At 33.4% G+C, this 21777-nt stretch overlaps 3 protein-coding genes and 1 pseudogene across 4 annotated transcripts; 3 read left to right on the top strand and 1 right to left on the bottom strand.

Annotated features, from left to right (window-relative positions):
* The first annotated feature begins 363 nt into the window (after nt 1-363).
* LOC120140819 (mitochondrial carnitine/acylcarnitine carrier-like protein) lies at nt 364-2695 on the top strand. 2 transcript variants are annotated; one of them, XM_039155800.1, is made up of 5 exons: nt 364-380; nt 430-501; nt 1023-1445; nt 1523-1914; nt 2015-2695. In XM_039155800.1, exons 3-5 carry the CDS (start codon nt 1368-1370, stop codon nt 2511-2513), a joined length of 969 nt encoding a protein of 322 aa, XP_039011731.1. In that variant the 5' UTR covers nt 364-380; nt 430-501; nt 1023-1367; the 3' UTR covers nt 2514-2695. The 2 variants fall into 2 exon arrangements, with proteins under 2 accessions (XP_039011731.1, XP_039011732.1); XM_039155801.1 differs by lacking the exons at nt 364-380; nt 1023-1445 and having other exon boundaries at nt 395-501.
* A 3343-nt stretch (nt 2696-6038) lies between these two features.
* On the top strand, nt 6039-6924 carry LOC120140751 (abscisic acid receptor PYR1-like). The gene has a single exon (XM_039155733.1). It carries the CDS (start codon nt 6098-6100, stop codon nt 6755-6757), a length of 660 nt encoding a protein of 219 aa, XP_039011664.1. The 5' UTR covers nt 6039-6097; the 3' UTR covers nt 6758-6924.
* A 4032-nt stretch (nt 6925-10956) lies between these two features.
* On the top strand, nt 10957-14020 carry LOC120140961 (probable ADP-ribosylation factor GTPase-activating protein AGD8). The gene is made up of 7 exons (XM_039155937.1): nt 10957-11172; nt 11300-11418; nt 11869-12304; nt 12428-12688; nt 13178-13303; nt 13570-13668; nt 13769-14020. The coding sequence occupies exons 1-7, from the start codon at nt 11101-11103 to the stop codon at nt 13874-13876; spliced, it is 1221 nt and encodes a 406-aa protein (XP_039011868.1). The 5' UTR covers nt 10957-11100; the 3' UTR covers nt 13877-14020.
* A 4103-nt stretch (nt 14021-18123) lies between these two features.
* On the bottom strand, nt 18124-19502 carry LOC120140704 (annotated as a pseudogene).
* Nucleotides 19503-21777: the final 2275 nt, after the last annotated feature.

Below are 21777 nucleotides of genomic sequence, written 5' to 3'. Positions count from 1 at the left end.
ACATTAATGTGATGGTTATAATGATCAATTTGGAGAAGAAGAACTAAGTCTATAATTTACTCACAATCTAAGAATTAATAACAAATTTAACGGTTATCATTTGGATCAACACCAAATTTTCGAAGTTTGAAAGGTATACATATTGAAATGACTAAATTATTAATAAACGAATGTAGGTGGAGTGTTAATATATGATTTTGTTGTAAAGAAACGATCAAATTAGAGTATAAATCTAAATAAGTAATTTACACATAGTACAGGGACTAGTAACAAGTTTGACCGTAAAGTCTCACCAAACATCCATATAAAGAAAAGTTTTAGGCGATTTTTTTTGTGGGAACTAGCGCTGTCATTTTTCTGGCAGAGTTTTCCTCGTGTCTGTACTCTTCGGTTAATAAGTTGAATCTTATTGGTTTTTCGTTTCATCAGATTTGATCTCCTGGTTTGGGTCTTAACCATCCATCGACTTCGATTCCTTCCTCATTTGATTACGTTTTCAAGGTAAGGTCCTTACTTCTTGTCGAATACGAACGAGAAACGTGAGTAGAACATCCGCTTAGTTTCCTGAGATCGAGTTTTCATGTACACTTTCCCCAAACCCTTTGAAGCTTTGATTTCGAACTCAATTGTCGTAAAATCTTTCGGCAACTTTGATTAAAGTGCGTGTTTTAAATGGTGTAAAGGATTAAGCTTTGGACCTTTTAGCAGAATCCTTGAGACCCAAAGTTACTGTCTTTATGGATTCTTCGGACCAATCTCTCTGGATTACAACTTTATCGGATGATTCTTTGTTGCTTTAGCTCTTAATTGTGACTTGTGCTTAGTAAATTGATTGTTGGGATTTGCGAGTTTGTTCTTCAATCAATATTGCTTGCAGTTCTTAATGTCATTGTGGTGCAGTGACAAAAGACATCTTTTGAATTCGATCTAACCCCTTTCGCCTCCCTCATCGAAGAAAAAGTATTCGTCGTGTCTAACTTTGCGGATCAAATTTAAGCTCGAATGGCTTTTTTTGCATAAAGGTTTGCAAGTAAGAGATGTGCCATGGGTGCATTCCACCAACATTCGACGAGGAAAGATATGTTGGTGGATCTGTCCCTTTCATTAGTGAGGATGATGTTGTTTTGGAGCTATTCCAGCTGTAGTTGTTCTCTAGGATAGAAACAATGTGGAGAGTAGTAGTGGAAGCCTAGTTGGTGAGTGACTAGTATATCCATATATGACAAAACGAGTTATCTTTTTTGTTTCGAAACCCTGCATATTGGTCCCTAGGATAAGCCTTTTTTAGTTGCAGATGATGGCCATCATGTCAAAATGTGATATTTATAAGTGAAGCATTCAACTCGAAAATGATTTGATACCGAGAAATGGTTTTATTGGAAGTTATCACCCTTTATTCTTGTGTTTGCAGACATTTAAGTGAAGTGGAGACATTCTATCTCAAGGTTCTTGTGTTCTGCTTAAAGCATTCCATGCCACTTCGGTAAATCTAACTGTTTTAGTCCATGTTTAACTTCTGCAGATGGGAGATGTTGCAAAAGATCTAACGTCTGGAACTGTTGGAGGAGCAGCGCAGTTGATAGTTGGGCACCCTTTTGATACCATCAAGGTTAAGCTTCAAAGCCAGTCTGCTCCGCTTCCCGGGCAGCCACCCAAATATGCTGGTGCTATGGATGCTGTCCGACAAACTACAGCTGCGGAAGGGCTACGGGGTTTGTATAAGGGAATGGGGGCTCCATTGGCCACTGTGGCAGCCTTTAACGCTGTCCTCTTTACAGTGAGAGGGCAAATAGAAGCACTGTTAAGATCGGAACCCGGTGCCACTCTTACAGTCGGCCAGCAGGTCATTTGTGGGGCTGGTGCTGGTGTTGCTGTTTCGTTCTTAGCTTGTCCTACTGAGTTGATCAAATGCAGGTCGGCATCTTGGCTAACGAGATTTTTTACATGATTGTTCCCTTTGTCATTTGGATGCTATAACTATTAATGCATAAAGTGCTTAAACCAAGTTGATCAGATTGCAGGCACAGAGCGCGTTGGCAGATGGATCAGCCGGTGCAATGGTAAAGTACGGAGGGCCGATGGATGTAGCGAGGCATGTCCTCAGGTCAGAAGGTGGCGTAAGGGGTCTTTTCAAGGGAATGGTTCCAACCTTAGCTCGTGAGGTTCCCGGAAACGCCGTCGTGTTTGGTTTCTACGAAGCGCTGAAGCAATACATGGCAGGAGGGCCAGACACATCTAAGCTAGGAAGAGGCTCTATTCTTACGGCAGGAGGCTTGGCTGGCGCTGCATTCTGGCTCGCAGTCTACCCCACTGATGTTGTCAAGAGTGTGATCCAAGTCGATGATTACAATAACCCCAAATACAGAGGCTCCGTAAACGCCTTCAAGAGGATATTGGCTTCAGAAGGTCTGAAAGGCCTTTACAAAGGGTTTGGCCCTGCCATGGCACGAAGCGTTCCTGCAAACGCAGCATGCTTCTTGGCATATGAAGTGACCAAGTCTAGTTTGGCCTAAATCAATTGTTCTCTGCACTCTGATTCTCACAAAATATTGATATAAGTTTGGCATCGCCAGTGAGTTACAATGTTTGAATCGAAGTTTCGGAAATATTGTGACCCGAATCCATCGAGATTGCTGTAGCTTCCATTGAATGAGTGGAAGAAAACAACATTCTTTCATCAATTTAACATCAACTCTATGAAGTAACTTATTTTTCTTTAAAGGATTTCATTGGTAGATGATTTGATTGAGGGGCCTCGCCAAAGCAAATCAATCGCCATCTTCCTTCCCCTCTCTCAGCAGTTCCTCTATGCTCTTCAAAGATTATGATTCTTCGTGTAAACCATAATCACTCTCTCTCTTGTCCATATGAAGATATTTGAAATCCAATAAGATCTTACCACGTGTTGGCTAAATTTTCAAGTTAACGGCAAACGGAATTGGGATTTTGACAAAAAGGATAGAAATTTTGGATGATCAACTTGATCTAGGCCTTGACCCCACTTTTACCAATTCTTTAACCTATGCATGTGAAAGCAGCTTTAGGACAAGTTGAAGCAACCAAAATATTCGAAGTCAATCTTGCTGGACCCTTCATTCATTATAGGTTAAAGGGAGTGATGCTTTCATTAGAAGTACTCGATTCAAAAAGTTATTTTCGGTTTGTGTTGTCAATAACTAATAAGATTCTTAACATATATTATCTTGAAATCGCCTTAGACTATTCAAAAAAAAAAAACTCTCCTCTTCCTTATTTCGTAAATGCAAACATATTTGTTTGAAACACAATGACCATGTCTCACTCTTAGTTTCAATTAAATTATAATTACACGTTATAAAGTAGTGATAAATTTTGATAAGTTTAAAGATTGTTTCATAACATTTTAATAAGTTTAATAATCATTTTGTAATTATTTAAAAAAAAATTAGTGATTATTTTATAATCTATAAAATTTAATAATAAAAAAATATTTTAATATAATTAAATAATCATTTTTATATTTTATCTTTAAAATTACATATCAATATTAATCATCACACCCGACTAATTTAGTTCATCATAGTATATGCTCTTCACTTGGGGCCTAATTGGTAATGTTCTCGCTTTTAGAAATTAGACCTAATTTGTCACTTAATTCTTCCCCAGGAATTAGGCAATATTAAACAAACGTATCTGACTTGAAAATCCTTCTATGTCAAGGCCTAGTAATTGAACCACCAAATAATCATGTATTTATACCATTGAATAATATATAAGCATCCATCAATATATATATATATATTCGTTGATTATAGTTTAAGTGTCACCATACATAAATATTATAAATGAATTTAATTTAAATTTTATTATATACAAATCTTACCTGAACTTATTCTAATCTAATATTTGGCATATAATACATTCTATTAATCCTTTTATGCAACATGTATGTATATATTTAAAATTTGAGCAAGATATGGTATGGTTAAACATGAGCTGGTTTTTTATTGTAGTCCAAGGCATCTCTCGTGGGGACTTGAAGCTTCCCATGATTTACAAGTCAAAAATATATGGAAACATAGATTGCAAGTGGACAACATGCATATTTCAATTCAAGATTCAAGGAACCCACATTTCACTTAAACAATTGCAAATATTTAAATAATCATTGTCCTTCTTTCCCCACCATTAATATATATAAAATGATTTTGGCTCGAATTTATTACACGCTTATTTTATTTCATTTTATTGATTAATTTAGTATATACAAGATAATATTTGTTCAAATATTTTTAATTCTTTGACAATGAACGCTCATAACACTGTATATATATGGTGCTCGAATCTAAAATCTCAAAAAGTAATAATAAATCTCATAGCTGCCAAAGTTGTCTGGTCATACGAATTTATGAAAATTATTATATAAGGCAAAACTTAGAAAATGGAGAACCATAAATATTTATAATTTCGATATTCTACCTATATTTAAAGAAAAGCAATTTGGCTTGTGTCATTTGAAATGGACTTCGATAGTTAGGATATAAAGAAACAGCCAACACAGAACATCAGCTGAATATATGAAAACAGCATTAGTCCGTTAATTAATTGATTGATTACAATTAATATGGAAAATTCACGTTTAGTTATTATTCAAGTAATATTTGTTCTTTAATTTAGAGTCGGAAAAGGTAATTATTTTCCCATGAGTCTTAATTAAATCAGACTTTCATGTTCGGCAACCTAACATCGAATTCTCTGAATCTGAACCTAATTGTTCACTTTGTCACGTGCGGGCTGTGACACTTCACATGCTTCCCAACGATCCATCCCATCACATCGCCTTTTAAAATAAACAAATTTGTGTTGATCGTATATGATATCTTTAAATTATCGTTATTTTTAAAAATATTTTAATTAAATTATTAAATTTTAATATTATATCGATTAAAGCATTTAATCAGGTTGATCAGTCAATTTTAATATTAAATATAATTTTATTTTTTATATCAAATGTATTTAGAATAATTTATTAAATTATAAGTGTATAATTATTATATAAACAATTTGAATGTGATAAGTTTAGGGGAACAATGGCTTAGCCATTGAAAAAAAAAAACTACTTTCTCATCTAGGGTTTGTCTTTTTTTCCTTTTTTTTTCCTTAGTTATTGTTACTCATTTTACTTCTTTTTTTCTTTGTAATCGGTGATGGCATTAATTCTGATATTGATTGTCAATCGTCGATATTCATTTTTGTTCTTTTGTTTTATTATAATGTATCTTTATTTTTTTTCTTTTTTTAATAATTATATCTTTATTACACATTTTTATCTGTCTTTATATCACGTTTTCAGTTATTTAGTCATTGTTTTTGTTTATTATTGTTTTAGGGTTGAATTTAACATCGACATGACTGATCAAGATGACGTTTATATTCTTTGGACCATCGAATTGAATTTGGATACTCAATTTGTGTTCGTAGCTAGTATTTTCACGTCGCTTGATTCTGATTTGCAGCTTATTGGTGGTCTTTCAATATATTCATCCTCTTTTGTGGTCTATTTATCGATATATATAGTCAGATCTGTTCATATCTAACTTTTGTTCGAGTTTTTTTGGTTAGGTTTTTAACATTTTCCTTGTATGATCATTGTGTGATATTAAGTGACTATTTTTCTTAAATTTTTTTTTTGTTAAGAAAAATATTTTTATTAAGTATTTTGTTTACCATTTTAATTGTAATCTTCATTGTAATTTGAATATTTTTTATTTTTAATAAAATTAGCGATTTCTAAAAAAAGAAAATATAATGCTAATAAAATTTAGAACGGTTATTTTTGTTCTTTAACATTTCAAATGTGAAATTTATCCATATAGTAAGTACACTTATTTATAAGTTGAATATTATATTAAAATACTTTAAAGATATAGAACCAATTTAGAATATAGAGCACAGTTTGAGGATGTTAGATGAAATTAACCCTTAAAAATTTATATTAGTAAAAAGCTCAATTCCTATTTTGCCCTCGACCATTTCCCGTAATCGCCGTCCATTATAAGCTCCTGCTAGAGTTCTAAACCCTTATCCTTCTCATCATCGTCCTTTTTCTTCAGGTCAAATGGCAGACCCGAAACCCGAACCTTCCTCTTCAATGCCCGACCCATCACTTTGTTCCAAACCCACCTCGCACCACCTCACCATCCCTACCGGGTTAACCCACGAAGAGTTCTCCGAGTTGATCCCTTCCATCACTCAGTTCCACACCTACACAGTTAGCCCGGGTCAGTGTTCTTCCTTGCTAACCCAACGTATCAACACCCCTCGCGACGTTGTCTGGTCCGTCGTCCAACGCTTCGACAAACCCCAGACATACAAACACTTCATCAAGAGCTGTTCGGTCAAAGAAGGTTTCCAAATGGCCGTGGGTTGCACGCGTGACGTCACCGTGATCTCCGGGTTGCCGGCTTCCACGAGCACGGAGAGACTCGATGTTTTAGATGACGAGAGACAAGTCACCGGGTTCAGCGTTCTCGGGGGCGAGCATCGGTTGCGTAATTACCGGTCGGTGACGACGGTGCATGGTTTCGAGAGCGAAGGAAGGATCTGGACCATCGTTTTGGAATCATACGTCGTTGATATCCCGGAAGGAAATTCCGAAGAAGACACACGGCTGTTTGCTGATACAGTCGTCAAGCTAAACTTGCAGCAGCTGGCCTCTGTCACCGAAGCTTTAGCGCGTGATGCTGCCGACAGTAATAACAAACCACAGGTGATGTGAAAAAATGGAGAAAAAACAAAAGAAAATGGACAACTAGGGTTAGGAGTGACACTAAGAATACTTTAAAAATAAAAGAAGATATGAAATTTTTTAATTTTAATGTATTTCTCCTATTGCATTTGTACATGGATGTTTGATCATTTGAACCATTATTAAACTGCATTTTGTTTTATATTTTTATATAATGCATGTATATACATATATATAATGATCGTCTAACCCTAACGGCTAAAAGTGACTAAGACCCTGATATTTATCGGGTCAAATGGCAAAGAGCTAGATACTCTTTTAGCAAAGATTTAGATTAAATTACTATCTAAACAGCTATATATTATTTAGGGATTCGGATATTGCTTTCTTTGTTAATTTTGATCCTTGATAAACTAAAAGATGAGCGTCCCCTACCTTCCCATCGTCCACAATTTCATGTTTACCTATATATGAAGAAATGATTCATTAGTAGCTTCAGCGTGGGACTGCGTTTTCCTGCATCGAGAATCTACTGTCAAAAAGTAAGAGAAAGAGGGAGGGTAGGTGACCTATGATGGAATTTCATAGAAAGCTTAAAAATTACAGAGAAGAGGGGCGGTTTCTTTCTGGTAAGGGTTTCTCAGTGCCTGCATTGACCCTACAAATGGTATTGAACCGTTGGATCACAATCATGCACAGATCGTTGTTAGGACTACCTATCAATCAATGCCATTATTTTCCTTGTCTAAGTGTCGTAATCCGTAGGGTTTCTAATTATATGAGATCATATATTGTTTAGTTTATGCATGCAGGCCGGCTCTTACATAATTACATTAATGAACTGTAACACCAAGAAGATGCATATTTGGGCCGGCCATGACTATTTTAGCAAAAGCTGTCTTGTTTTTTCATGTTGTTAAAGAGTTTTCAGCTGCTCTCTGAGATTTGGATCATGGGATTTATCCGTAAGAAAACGTCTAGGGTTCACTCATCAGGTTTCCCCAAATTATTTTTACTTGCCCATTGTTTTATGTTTTTAAATCTCTCTTTAAAGCTTTTTAAGCTCGTTAATGTTAGTTTCTTATTCTTTTTTCCTACTAGATGGCCCTTGAAATGCACGTACTTAGCTATTACAATTCATTAAGAAATTAAACTTGGAACCTATGGTGAATCCAAATATGGGTTTTTAAGTTGTATTATTCTATGCTAGGAGGAAAATAATATATGCTTGCTAAGCTTATTAAATTAATGTTAGGGTAAATTTATATAGGGTGGCTTCTAAGTGGCATAGTTGTTACATTGTTTTTCTTATCGTTTAAACGAAGGATCTTCATATTTGTTTTACTGACTATAAAGATTAATCTTTTAGGGTTTCTTCGAACAATACCATTTGATTCATCAAGATAGTAATATGGTCCAAAGTTATAATTGATCCGTCTTGTATTTCATGATAGCAATCTAAGTTTTATAATTTAATTTATTTTAATATTTGATCATAATTCATAATAATTGACCCTTCTTTCTTATTTTGGTAATATAATTCGAAACCACGTGATGGAGCACTGAGTTCACCGGTGATTTGACAACAAAGTCTAATGGAAAACGACTTGGCGTTTTGATAAGGCGAAAGGCCAAATTGGTATTGGATGCTAGGGGGGCAAGTTGTGTGGCAAATGAGGCAAGATCTTGTGTGTTTGTAGTAATAATGGTAGGTCCCTTGAGAGAAATAAAAGCTACATACAAGGAGCAGCTTTCTAAAGAGAGAAAATATATATACTAAAAATGTTGGGTGGATTGTCGTTTGTCATAGAGAATCTTTCCCTAGTTTTTAGGCGTTTCCTTAGGTTATTAATTGGTTCATTTCGTGCAAAAAGAGGCCATGCTGGCTCCACTCTTTCGACCAACTTCAACTCCAATCACAACCGTCTGCATATTTTTCTTCAATCTTATAGGCTCAGACTCCCCTCTCTCTAAGTTGCGAATTGATAAAAAAAAATTCATCTTATATATTATTATTTATTTTGAATAATTTAAAATAATTATAAGATCATATTTATTTATATATTTTAAATTTTAAATTTAAAAATTAATATGTCTTGAATGTTAATCCATAAATTAATTTTTAAGTAATATCTGGGTTATAAGACCTACCGTGACACCCGTTAGTTGTTTGGATTTTTGACTTATTTACTTTAATGACTCCCTCCTTTAAGGTTCTTTTGATATTTTATCAAAATAACATATATTTGTATCGCATAGGATAAAGATTATTAGTTATTTCTTTACTTTACACGACACCTCCAATCAGAATATAATAATATTTTAATTGACAAATTTTAAAATTATTATTAAAATAAAATTTATTTGTGTTACGTAAGACACATATTGTTAGTTGCTCTTTTACTTTATGCGACACAGCCAATCAACATGTTATAATATTTTGATTAAGAAAATGAAAGAATTTTTAGTAGAACCCATTTTTTTGGATAAATAATAGTAGTACCTTTTGGATGATTAAGATTTATAAATATCATGTATGAGTTGAATTTTAATTTTATACTGATCAAGTCTCCTCGTTAATTTGTTTAATAAAAAATCTCATTATTTGTGACTTTTATTTAAATAGTTGAATATATTTTAATTATTAATTAGATTGTACGTTATAATGATTGCTTATGAATACATATAATTACATTTTATTAATTTTTTAATTTAATATTTAAATTATTTATAATCTCTTCAAATCTCTAATTGAGAGACAATTACCTATGAATACATCTGAATTCATGACTTTCTATAAATATTAATTAAAACAAAACTCCATTAATTTTTATTATATCAATTTAAGTTATAATTATAACATTTTAAGAAAAATTATACGACGGTAATAATATAATATTTATAATTATGCTATTTGGAAAACAAATGATGGGTTGCAAAATATCTAAATTTGAGCCATTAGTAACCTGAATATGGTCTTTGGGAACCCTAAACCCAAAGGCCATAATCGTTATATGGACCCAAATCCCCCTAAAAACCAGATTCAAGCGCACTACTATTTGTTTGGTTTCCTTTTGATTCTATTTTCAAATAATAATATATTCAATTTTTATAATATAATTGTATTAAAATATAATTATTATTGTTAATAAGATAAATGGTGATCGTAATGTTTTTAAATCGTTTACTCTTTCTGAGATAGATAAAAATTTGTCGATTAATGACTATATTAAAAAATAAAATTTAGATAACTTTAAAAAGAACGAGAAAAAGAATTAAAAGAAAGAATCCGTCATATGAAAAAGGTAACATTATAATATAATGTATATTATATTATAACTATAATTAAAATTTTCATATCATATTTAATTATATATATTATAATTATATTTAATTTAAAAATAATATAGTTTTTCCCTAGAAAATAGAACCTTAAACTCTAAAAATATTTTTAATTAATTTAGGTGAATAAAAGATAGTATTTATACAAAAAATTTTAATTATTTGACATTAAACGTTCATATCTTTGTATACAAGATGTTCAAATCTGAAACTTTAAGAAATAACAATAATTTTATAATTAGTAAGTTCACTTAACTTGTGCTAAAAATATATGGGTAAAGTACACAAATGGTCTCTTGATTATATGTCACTATTTTGTTGAGTCATTCGACTATTAGAAGTTACAAAATGATTATTCAATTATTCATATGTTTTAAATTCATTATTTTTTGTTAAAAAAATGGGAGGTCATCTGAGCTAAACATTAATTTATTGAATGAGATATTATAAAATATAATTTCATAACCGTTTGAATTATGCAGTTTTTTGAGATTCTGGATTAGATTTTATCATATTACAGTTAACAGATTAACGTCTTGTTCATACGACTATAAATTTCTTAACAGAAAATGACGAGTTTGAAATATATGAATAGTCGAGTTACTATTTTGTAACTTTTAATAGTCGATAGATTTAATAAAGCATTAACTTATAACTTAAAGATCATTTTATAATTTCTAATAATTTAGGGACTCAACAAAATAGTACCTATAATCGAGGTACCGTTTGAGCACTTCACCAAAAATATTTATATATTCAACAATGAAATTACTCACATTTAAGTTAAAAATGAAGTCTAATAATAATCTGTGGTTTTCATATTATAAACTTTAATAATAATAATTTTATTAATTTGTTTTCGTAGTAAATTCGGAGTTAGCGTCTGCTATTTGTTTTTAATACTACCAGGTTTCTTCTTCTCTAATTCTCAAAGCCCGAGGAGGAGGTGTTCGATCCCACACCTCTTCGGAAAAATATTATATCTTCTCCAAAACCAGCCACGAGAAAATTAAAAAAAAAGAGAGGAAAAGATGGCGTCGTCGGATAGCCTGAGCGACAAGAACGCTGTTTTCAGAAAGCTGAAAGCAAAATCAGAAAACAAGGTTTGTTTCTTTTTCTTTTTTGTTTTGGATTTTGGATTTTTATTATAATATGTTTTTAGATCTGATTCAGATCTGGAACTTCTGTCACTGCATCTTAAAATTAGGCTCATTTGTATTTTTTTTATAGATGTGTTTTGATTGTAATGCGAAGAATCCGACATGGGCGTCGGTTACATATGGGATCTTTCTCTGCATCGATTGCTCAGCCGTTCACCGGAGTCTCGGTGTCCATATCAGCTTTGTCAGGTATTTTTTTAGCCTTTTTTTTAATTCGAATGCTTTTACCTTTTTCATGTTGTGCATCGATTGATGCTTTTTAATTTTGTGCATCTGAATTCGCAAATTATGCTTGAAAATAGTTGGAATTTTTGTTTTATTATTACACAGGGGAACACAAAAGGCTTTTTCTCGCTTTCACTTCTTGTTTTCGTGAGGAAATTTATGGATAAAAATGAAATATCAGCTGTGGAAATTTATAAATTATCATATGGCAATGTTTCATTGAGCATATTATATTCTGTCGTTTTCTATCTACTGGGCTTCTCAAAAGGAATGAAAGTGAGAAAAAGAGCTACTCTTTTTGGATTTTGTAATAACTATACCAACATATGATTGAAGATGCATCTGCTGCTGCTTATATTCTCTAGTCTTTGTGTTTCTCTTTTATTTTATGAAAAACATGTATATTTTATGTAGGTCTACAAATTTAGATTCATGGTCTCCTGAACAATTGAAAATGATGACTTATGGTGGAAACAACCGTGCACAAGTTTTCTTTAAGCAACATGGATGGACTGATGGAGGCCAAATCGAGGCCAAATATACTTCAAGAGCTGCCGATTTATATAGGCAAATACTATCAAAAGAAGTCGCTAAAAGTATGGCAGAAGATGCCGGTTTGCCTTCATCTCCTGTCGCTTCTCAGTCGTCACAAGCACCTAATGGATTTACTGATAGCAGGACTGATGAAGTTCCTAAAGAAAATTCTATAGGAAAGCAAGAAAAACCAGAAGTTCCTGCTGCCCCCAAAGCTTCTCATACTGTTGTTACCAGCACTGTCAAAAAGCCTCTTGGTGCCAGAAAGCTTGCTGGGAAAACTGGGGGGCTTGGTGCCCGGAAGCTTACTACTAAGGTGTAGTGAGCAATGTGATTACTGTAGAATGCTTGGAAGGATATCATCGTTAGGATAGTTACTTAATTTTGGAGTTATTTTGAATGCCTTTCCTCATGTTAACGTGGTTTTCTTTAATTCTAGCCAAGTGAAAATCTCTACGAACAGAAGCCTGAAGACTCAGTTGCCCCTGTTGCTTCCTCAACTAATGACATTGCACCCACTGGCTCATCTTTCCCATCTCGTTTTGAGTATGTAGAAAATGCTCAATCCAATGAGTCAAATCATGGCGGTCCACAAGTGCTTAATCATATTGCTCCACCAAAGTCGTCAAGTTTCTTTTCAGAATTTGGAATGGACAGTGGTTTTCAGAAGAAATCAAGCTCAAATTCCTCAAAAGTGCAAGTAATACTACATCTATAGATACCAAGAGCCTTCCTATTTTTTTATACATCTGATTAGTTCGATAGAACTGTCTCCTTTGATTTTAGAACCTTGCTCTTCTTCGAATTTATACATGTACTGCTGCCTGCTGGAGGTGATTTGAACTTTCATAAAATTGATGTCTGGAATCAAGAGATTGAGCTCACTATTTTAGTCCGGTCATGCTTTGAGCTTATGTGAAGTTGCAACTTTTTCCTTGAAAATCTAATTTCAAGACATGTCATCTTTCTTTTAGCGTGACATTATGGGGCACCTTGAACCTGGTAGAGTGTATTGCTTGCACATCCCCAATCAATTGAATTTTTGAAAAGAAAATGTTAAATACTGTACATGTTCATGTAATTTAATGTGAGAATTTGATGGAAGAGATTGGGCTCACTATTTTAGTGTGTTTGTATCTTTTTCTGCATTTTTATTTTATTTCTTCTTATTGCTTCATTTTAATTTCAGATTGAGGAAACCGATGAAGCTAGGAAGAAGTTCTCAAATGCGAAATCTATTTCATCTGCCCAATTTTTCGGTGATCCGACTAGAGCAGCAGACAATGAAACTCAAGTTACCCTGCAGAAATTCTCAGTATGTGCGGTAGCTATTCCTTTTTCGAAAAACCTTCTTTTTTCAGGCTTGAAAGACTTTATCCATCTGGGATTGTTCGTACCATCATCTTGTTGTATCCTTTTCCTTCTTGTTTTCTGTTTGCAATCTTCATTAAACAAAGTAGATTCTTAGAATAACAGTAATAGTAAACTGTTTCTTATTTCTGTAATTCTTCTGTAATAGAAGGAAATTTATGCATGAAATGTGGCTTTTTGAGATTAATAACCTGTATGTATTTTTGGCAGGGTTCAACAGCCATCTCTAGTGCCGATCTATTCGGTCAAAGTGCCGATAATTCTATTGACCTTACTGCGAGTGACCTCATCAACCGACTCTCGTTCCAGGTCTGTTTTGTATAACACTTCTTTTATGCATCTCCTGAATTCTCATTTGTGCATGTGATGTCATGAAATTCATCTCTATCTCGTTTCTTTCGACTTTCAGGCACAACAGGATATCTCGAACCTTAAGAACATAGCAGGAGAGACCGGAAAGAAATTGAGCTCGTTGGCGTCCAATTTTCTTTCGGATTTCCAGGACAGAATCCTCTAATGCACTGTATCTGGTCTTGATTCTTGAATATATATCTGAGTGTGTAATGCTAGATCACCGGCCAATATCTTTTGGTAGTGGATGTAGACTGATTTTATAATAACAATTCTTTCACAGGACAAATAAATATTTCAAAATCCTCCACCAAGTATACTTTTATGATATTTTAGGATTTGATTATGTTTGCTTTTAGTAGGGGTGAGCATTTGATCGATTCGAGTAAAAAAATTTCTAGTTATTCTAGTTGACGAGTCCTATTTTACAAATTGGAGTTGACTTGAAATTTTTTCGAGTCAAGTCGAGTTTAAGAAATTCGAGTCTAGTTATTCGAGTTTCTCTATAAAATAATATTCTTTTCATTTAAAAAACAAGTCTCATTAAAAACCCCTTCTTATCTAAGTTATGCCAAAGTAAAACCTAAGACATGGGAAGGAAGGAAAAGAGTACTCAAAATATATTAATAACTAAATCGAACAATTACATAGTAGAGTTTATAAAATTTAACATCACAAAACGATACCAAAAAAAGTGATAGTCTAAAAAGTCAAACAACAAACAACATCTTGAGTTTTTGAATTTGTCAAAGACCCTAAACTTCCTCTTCTTTTTCATGCACTATCGGTAACTTCGAAAAAAAACCCTTCTTCTTTATCAACTATTCTTGATAAATCTAGAAAAGTTCAAAACAAACATGTTAGTTAAATTATAAATAAATTTATAATATAAAATAAAGTAAAAAAATTAATATTACAAATCAAAACAAAAATATTACCGTCTTCCATTTCTTGAAGTATCACAACATACTCGTCACGATTGATGGGATCCTTAGATTTTCGAAGCCAATTCAGAGTACAAATCAAATCTTCAACCATCGTCGGAGTTAATGAACTTCTAAAACCATCTAGAACACGTCCACCGGTGCTGAATGCACTTTCTAAGGCAACTGTAGAAATAGGAATCTAGAAAACATCTTGAGCCATTTGTACAAGAACAAGGTATCTTGGACTATTCATTTTCCTCCACAATAATAAATCAAATGAACTCAAGTTGTTTTCATCTTCCTCTTCAGCTAAATATTTATTCAGCTCAGACTTTTGTTCCAAACCAACTTGTTGCTTCTTCAACAAATATTGTTGCACAGCCAACTCGCCATTGATTGATGTAAGTCCATAGACATTGACACTTTTGTCGAAATACTTTATTGGCTTTCATGAGCGCTCACAGTTCTCCCGACAGTGGAAGAGTATTCATCAAAACAAACAATGTAATTATTTATCAATCATCTTCATAACCTCGTTAGCAACGTTAGGAAAAAGCAAGTATACCCCAAAATTCACAAAGTTCATTTTCCGTAGTGAATCTAAGATAATGACTAAGTAAGCTATAAAGTTGATATTCTTGACATCAACTCAATATTCGTCATACTTCTCCCTCATTTTTGAAGCCATGTAGATTATTTCTAAATCCTCACAATTTATCCATTCATCAAATAAACAATGCATGTCTATCAATGTTTCCCAAAAGAAATTAGAGGTGACATGTAATGATCCGAACACCTTCAATGTAAGATTATAAAAAGACTCTAAAACGTTTGTAACAACCTCAATACCAGGTTAGTGATTAAATTGTAAAACTTTAAAATTTGGTAATTAAAGCAGAATAATTGAATAGTATTGTAATTTGGTATAGGGTTAAATTGCAAGGAAGAAGGAATTGAAGGATATAATGGTCATTTGCAAGGAAATAATTAAAGAAGGGATATATATATTAGCTACACGTGGAAAAGAATGAAACAAAACACAAGGTTCCAGAGTTCTCTTCTTCTCTTCTTTCTCCACACGTGAAGAGGTCAAAACAAATGCGAGATTTCTTATGAGCTAATTGTTTGCTGAAATTTAAGTTTGGTTTTGCTCCTTAGATGCTAATTAAGCTTAAGGAAAGCTTAATTTGTTTTAAAGCAACCATATGAAGGGTGTAGGAAGAATTAAAGATTAGGAGTTCACTACAGCAAAACTGTACATTTGCGGCGTTTTTTTTACCTATAGCGGCGTTTTTAAGCGCCGCAAAAAACACCTGCGGCGCTATGACAAACGCCGCAAAAAGCGCCGCTGCAAATAGCGTCGCTATAGTTCGCGGCGTTTGGTAACAAAAAACACCGCAATAGGTAACGATATATAGGTCAAACGCCGCAATAGGTGTTGATATTTAGCGGCGTTTGTCCAACAAACACCGCAATAGATGTTGATATTTGGCGGCATTTTTCCAACAAACGTCACAATAGGTGTTGAGATTTAGCGACGTTTTTCCCACAAACGCCGCAATAGGTCTTTAGATTTAGTGACTTTTTTCCCGCAAACACCGCAAAAGATCTGGTATATAGCGGATTTTTTTAGAACAAACGCCGCAAAATGTCATATCTATAGCGTCGTTTTAAGATACAAACGCCGCTAATTACCTCTATAGCTAAAAGAAATTGATTTTGCAAATTAAAACTAATTTGTCAAATGTTGTTTTATACTCTTTTATTACCCAAATATAACTGTAGCATTTTCCAATAAACTTGACATCCATACAACAAACTTAAAATCCATAACAAGAAAAATGAAATCCATAATAATAAATCAAAGTTTACATTAACGTAAAATATAATGTAGTTCAACATTATTAACTATAATAAACAATAATATCTAAGATATTTTGCTTCTAATCTTACACATTCTTCAAAACTCTTCGTCACAATGAGGCGCTTAAATTCAAAGAGATAAATCCAGTTTATATGGGAAAACAATGATGCAGAGCTAGTATCGTCCTGTCATTTATTGCACAAATATTTTGCTTCATGAGGTCTTACTCCAATTGGCATGCCACTTGAAAAGGCCCCATCCATGGCAATGCAAACCCGATCTCTAGTTTCATATCCAAATAAATCATCAGTTTACATGAAAATCCATTATATCTTACGTTAAAAAAGTTAACAACACATTTCTGCATGCAGAAGGAAGAAAAAATCACCATGGAAGGCTTACCTGCACTGTATTGTTGGCAAGATCCAACATCCAGAATCCAATAACAAAGACAAAAGCCGCCCTTGGGGGAAAATATCATTCAAATTTTTCCTTTTTTTTGGGAGAGTGAGGGAGGGACTATAAGAGCTAAGAAGAAATCAAAGCAGGAATGAATACCTGCAATGCTCTGTTGTATCACCTAAAATGTATCCAACATCTGCAGAAAACCCGGTTACTATCACCTAATGCAAAACTCAATTTAGCAGATATAAAACACAAAAACCTAGTATATAAGAATGAATCATGTAAGACTTCAATGCTTACAGCAACAGAGATCATGAGTGATCCAGCAAGGATAAAAGGCCGTCTCATTCCATACTTTGATGTGCATTTATCACTCCAAACACCAACACAAGGTTGAACCTAAGATCAAAGTAAAATAACCCAAGTAATTAAAATCTAGATTAGATATGGTAACATACACTATTGAACTTAGATGCGTCAAGTTAATCTATTTTATAAGCAAAGCCGATGGTAGCTCAAACAAGAGAGTAATTTTGCAGTACAACCTAATAATTTAATGTTAAAAATTATGAATGACACGATCGAAAATATTATCAAAAATCATAACAACCTAAAATGTTACATTATTCTTAATATTTTCGGTTAAATAAAAAATATTACGAAAAAGATAACATTTTATGTTACCAACTAAAAATGTTATAAAAATAATATTTTATATTCAACTGAAAATATTATAAAAAATAACATTTTAGATTATATTTTTATTATTAGATATTCATTTTTTAGATTTTCCCCAAACAAGACACCATTCCTAAAATAATCCCGGGTTCTCTTAAATATGATTAATTTCAGGGTGAAATTGGTTTATTATAATCTCATGGAGATGGTGCCCCATTTAAAAATCAAATGAAGTTAGTATAAAACAATGAAATCAACAAATTTTCATATATGGGTAAATAGAAACAATAAAAGTCAAAGTCAAACCCCATCAAAGTTCAGTAGATAATTCTACTTCTCCTACGCTAATAATTTAAAATTTTCCTTATGATAATAATAATAAGAAGAAGGAAGTGAAAGCCAAACCCCATCAAATGACTTACTGAGGAAATCACCCAAGCTGAAGTTATTGGAATCCGCCTATTTTTGGTAATTGACATCATGCTTTTCAAAGGTGTCAAACCAGCCGAGGGAACCACCCACCGTGTAGTTCTTGTAAGAGACATCAGAAATCCCTGCTAAAGTTGGTTATCATTATAAAATTGAAAATAAAGAATTTTGCAAACTCACAGTACAAAGCTCTGTTTGATTCTACCAAGTGATATATTTAGTGATGAACTGATGTAACCTACCCCAGGCACACTGCATCTATTCCCGTAGACCAATCTGCCAGTCGACTCACTATAGTGGGTTAGCACGGACAAGATGTTGTTAAATACATTCGCTGCCATTCGCTTCTCGAAATCTCTTGCCTTGCATGTCTCTTCAACATTTAATACTGTAAAATACACTTAGTTGAGAACTCAAAACAACTAAATCCAACTGCAATGAAAGATGATAACATAGTGTCAATTATTATCATCGAAACAAAGAGTGAAACATCAAGTAGCATATAACTAAAACTCAATCCAGAAGGTCAAAGAAGTGACTTGAAATAAAATTGTGAATTGCATTTGATAATGACACTCAACATACTTGTTATACCTGCTATTTATGAACATGTTGACACATTACATGAATAGTTGATAAAAAATATACTAGTAAAAGCATAAAGAATGAAAATATTTAGTTAGTACTACAATTGATCATTCAATAATTGCTACAATATAAAAGCTGAAGTTGAGAAAACGAACCATTACTACTCGAATCCGAGGACAAAACACGACCCAATTCAAGCACATAATTGGTATCCACTTTCTTCCTACAACAACCGAACATAATCTCATTCAAGCTAGCTAGAGGCCTCCTTACTCAAGCTTACCCCTCAATTCCCCCTTTTACGCCTTATTATCGGGACCTGAACAACCATAAAATGAATCACCCTCCAATCTTCTTTCCCAAAAACGAGACTCATATGGAACAACATCCAAAATAGCGTCCCGTCTTTACGGTAATTCACCAAATTCACTTGAATACCCCTCTCTTCTCGAATCGCTTCTCTTGTCTCCATCACCGCCCTCCCATTAGTTTTGGGACCCTGAAATATATTATCATTTTGAAAGATTACTTCTTCATGGGAATAACCCAACATTTTCAAGAAGTTTCGGCTTGCAAAAATGATTGGGTGGCCTGAAATCAAAGGATTCGCGATGGTGAAATTGTCGGACAATTCGTCGAGAGCTTCCCAGACCCATTCGAAATAACGAGAGTTGAAAGATTGTTGGATTAAACCCAATTTTGAATCCATGTTTGACATTGGTATAACTATTGTTGCTTTTTGAGACCTACGATTCTGGGTTTCCCTTTTGGAACCAATCCCATGTGGGTAGCAATATATTTTTAAAGAACTTCGAAGAATTCCTAGACTAAAAAGGAAAAAAGAAAGGTACCTTATTTATATGCAAATCATCACAAAAAATTGAGGTGGAAGAAGAAGAAGAAAAATACCTCGCGATTAACAACAAAAATGGGGCAATGTTTTTCGATAACGTCATGCCAAACAGTTCTAGACTGAAGACAACTTTGCATTTACAACCTTTTTTGTAGTGAGAATTTGTTTGAACGAAGCGTTGAGAAGAAGAGCCCCCCATTGGAGAAGAAGCAGCAGATGGGTTTGAGTAAACGGCGGGAATGAAAAAAATAGGTGAAGGGAAAAAATGAAAAAGGGTTAAAGGGGTATTAAAACTGTAAATTTGCGGTACAAACGCCACTAAAGTACGAGTCTTTTGCGGCGTTTGTATAAAAACGCCACTAAAGTACAAGTCTATAGCGACGTTTGTAAACAAAAACGCCACTAAAGAATGAGTTATAGCAGTGTTTTTATAAAAACGCCAGTAAAGTATGAGTTATAGCAGCGCTTTTATAAAAACGCCACTAAAGTACGAGTCTTTAGCGGCGTTTGTTTAAAAACGCCCTTAAAGAACGATTCTATACCGGCGTTTGTGTAAAAATGCCACTACAATACTAATCTTTAGCAGCGTTTGTATACAAACGCCACTAAAGTAAGATCTTTTGTGGCGTTTGTATACAAACGCCTCTAAACTTAGGTTTTTTTCGGCGTTTGTTCAAAAAACGCCGCTAAAAATGCCGCTATAAACCCATTTTACTGTAGTGGTTCTTGAATGGAATTTTGAAATAGAGTTCATATTTGAAATCAAAGGTTGAATTTGACTTTTCATCGACTTAATTAAGACATACGAAGTGTTATAATTAGATTTAGAACATGTTTGAAATTGAGGGAGATTCTTGAAATCTATGTGGAGGATTGGAATTTTAAGTTTAAGAGGTATTGAATGGGTATTAATTAGTTTAAGTAGGTGTATGCAAGTTAAGGATATAAAAATAGGGGAAATATAAAGTGTTGAGAAGATTATGAAGAGATTTTCGTGCTAAAATAACATTTCTGGGCTATGTGCATCGATGCACATTCAATGTGTACCGATGCATCAAGGGTAAAATCTCAGAAATTGTTCAAGGTGTATATCGATGCACTCCTTTAAAATAAAAACATCGAATGTCATCAGTGTATCGATGAACAAGTAGTGCATTGATGCACCCACTTAAAATACAAACATCGAATGGGATTTGTGTACTGATGCATAGATAGTGCATCGATGCACCCGTCAAGGGATGCATCGATACATGGTGTAGTGCATCGATGCATACCTTCATTAAAAGATGAAAATAACTTTCTTTTAGCATAAGGAGTGATAGTTTAGAATATATCAATTAGTATACTGATATGTATCAATTATTATTATGTAGATTTAGAACGTAATCTCGTTCCGGAACAATCAAAGGATTAGAATCGAGTCAAAGTAAGCAAGGCTAAGGTGAGTGCCTATCCCAGATAGAATTGTATTAAGATAAGACTTGTGATAAGTCTATCTCTTATAATTGAATTATTGATTCCATATTCATGCACACACACACACACACACACACACACACATATATATATATATATTAATGTTATAATGACTTCATGTATAATTCATTTATGATTTAACATGATATTATACAAATGAATGCCATCATCGGAGAATCCTTCCAGGTATGTGAAATAAGAGAAAATATCATATGAAGTGACTTATGTGTTTACATGGACAGTGATGAAAGAGTTATGAAATGAGAAATGTATTTATAAATAAGTCTATGTTATTTAATATGAGAGCTGTAGGTATAATTAGCATGCCAAGAGTCGAGGGATTATCAGTGGTCCTTCGGGACAAATATTCAGTACCCCTAGTGAGATTTTATTCGAGCTGTGGTGACAACATTGTGCACAACCTCAGTGTACTCGCGTACCTTCTGTTCTCAATAATGTACATGAGCAATCCAAAGATAAATTAAAGTGAAATTAGCATGAGAATGTATGTGTTATGTGTACATGTTATCATCATATATGTTATAGTGTAATAGATATATGAAAGTTGAAATGTTATGATCAATGATAAGAGTGCATGTTCATAAATTCATTATTATACATGTGTATACATATATTTATGTTATGCCTCACTAAGTCTATGACTTAGCGTTTAAGTGATTTACATGTAGGTACCAAGAAACAAGAAGAACAATAATAGAAGTGGCAAGGACAGCATCACTACTAAAAGATCAGATCAGAAGTAATTGATAAAGTAGGTATTTTGGTTGTGTATAGAGTGTTGGCATGTAATAAGTTGTTAATTACGAATGCTCTGATCAATTTTGTAT

This window comes from Hibiscus syriacus, unplaced genomic scaffold (assembly GCF_006381635.1).
Source record: "Hibiscus syriacus cultivar Baekdansim isolate YM2019G1 unplaced genomic scaffold, ASM638163v2 tig00110788_pilon, whole genome shotgun sequence".
NCBI classification, from domain to species: Eukaryota; Viridiplantae; Streptophyta; class Magnoliopsida; order Malvales; family Malvaceae; genus Hibiscus; species Hibiscus syriacus.
Note: the sequence above shows the minus strand (reverse complement) of the source record. Positions and strands in the feature narration are given on the sequence as shown.

Bases quoted from the DNA above. Each gene is read 5' to 3' on its own strand.
- LOC120140819 (XM_039155800.1), top strand. From the start codon at position 1,368: ATGGTTTTATTGGAAGTTATCACCCTTTATTCTTGTGTTTGCAGACAT. The intron at 1,446-1,522 runs GTTCTTGTGTTC...TAACTTCTGCAG, and splicing joins TGGAGACATTCTATCTCAAG to ATGGGAGATGTTGCAAAAGA. The intron at 1,915-2,014 runs GTCGGCATCTTG...CAAGTTGATCAG, and splicing joins ACTGAGTTGATCAAATGCAG to ATTGCAGGCACAGAGCGCGT.
- LOC120140751 (XM_039155733.1), top strand. From the start codon at position 6,098: ATGGCAGACCCGAAACCCGAACCTTCCTCTTCAATGCCCGACCCATCA.
- LOC120140961 (XM_039155937.1), top strand. From the start codon at position 11,101: ATGGCGTCGTCGGATAGCCTGAGCGACAAGAACGCTGTTTTCAGAAAG. The intron at 12,689-13,177 runs GTAATACTACAT...TTTTAATTTCAG, and splicing joins CAAATTCCTCAAAAGTGCAA to ATTGAGGAAACCGATGAAGC. The intron at 13,304-13,569 runs GTATGTGCGGTA...TATTTTTGGCAG, and splicing joins TTACCCTGCAGAAATTCTCA to GGTTCAACAGCCATCTCTAG.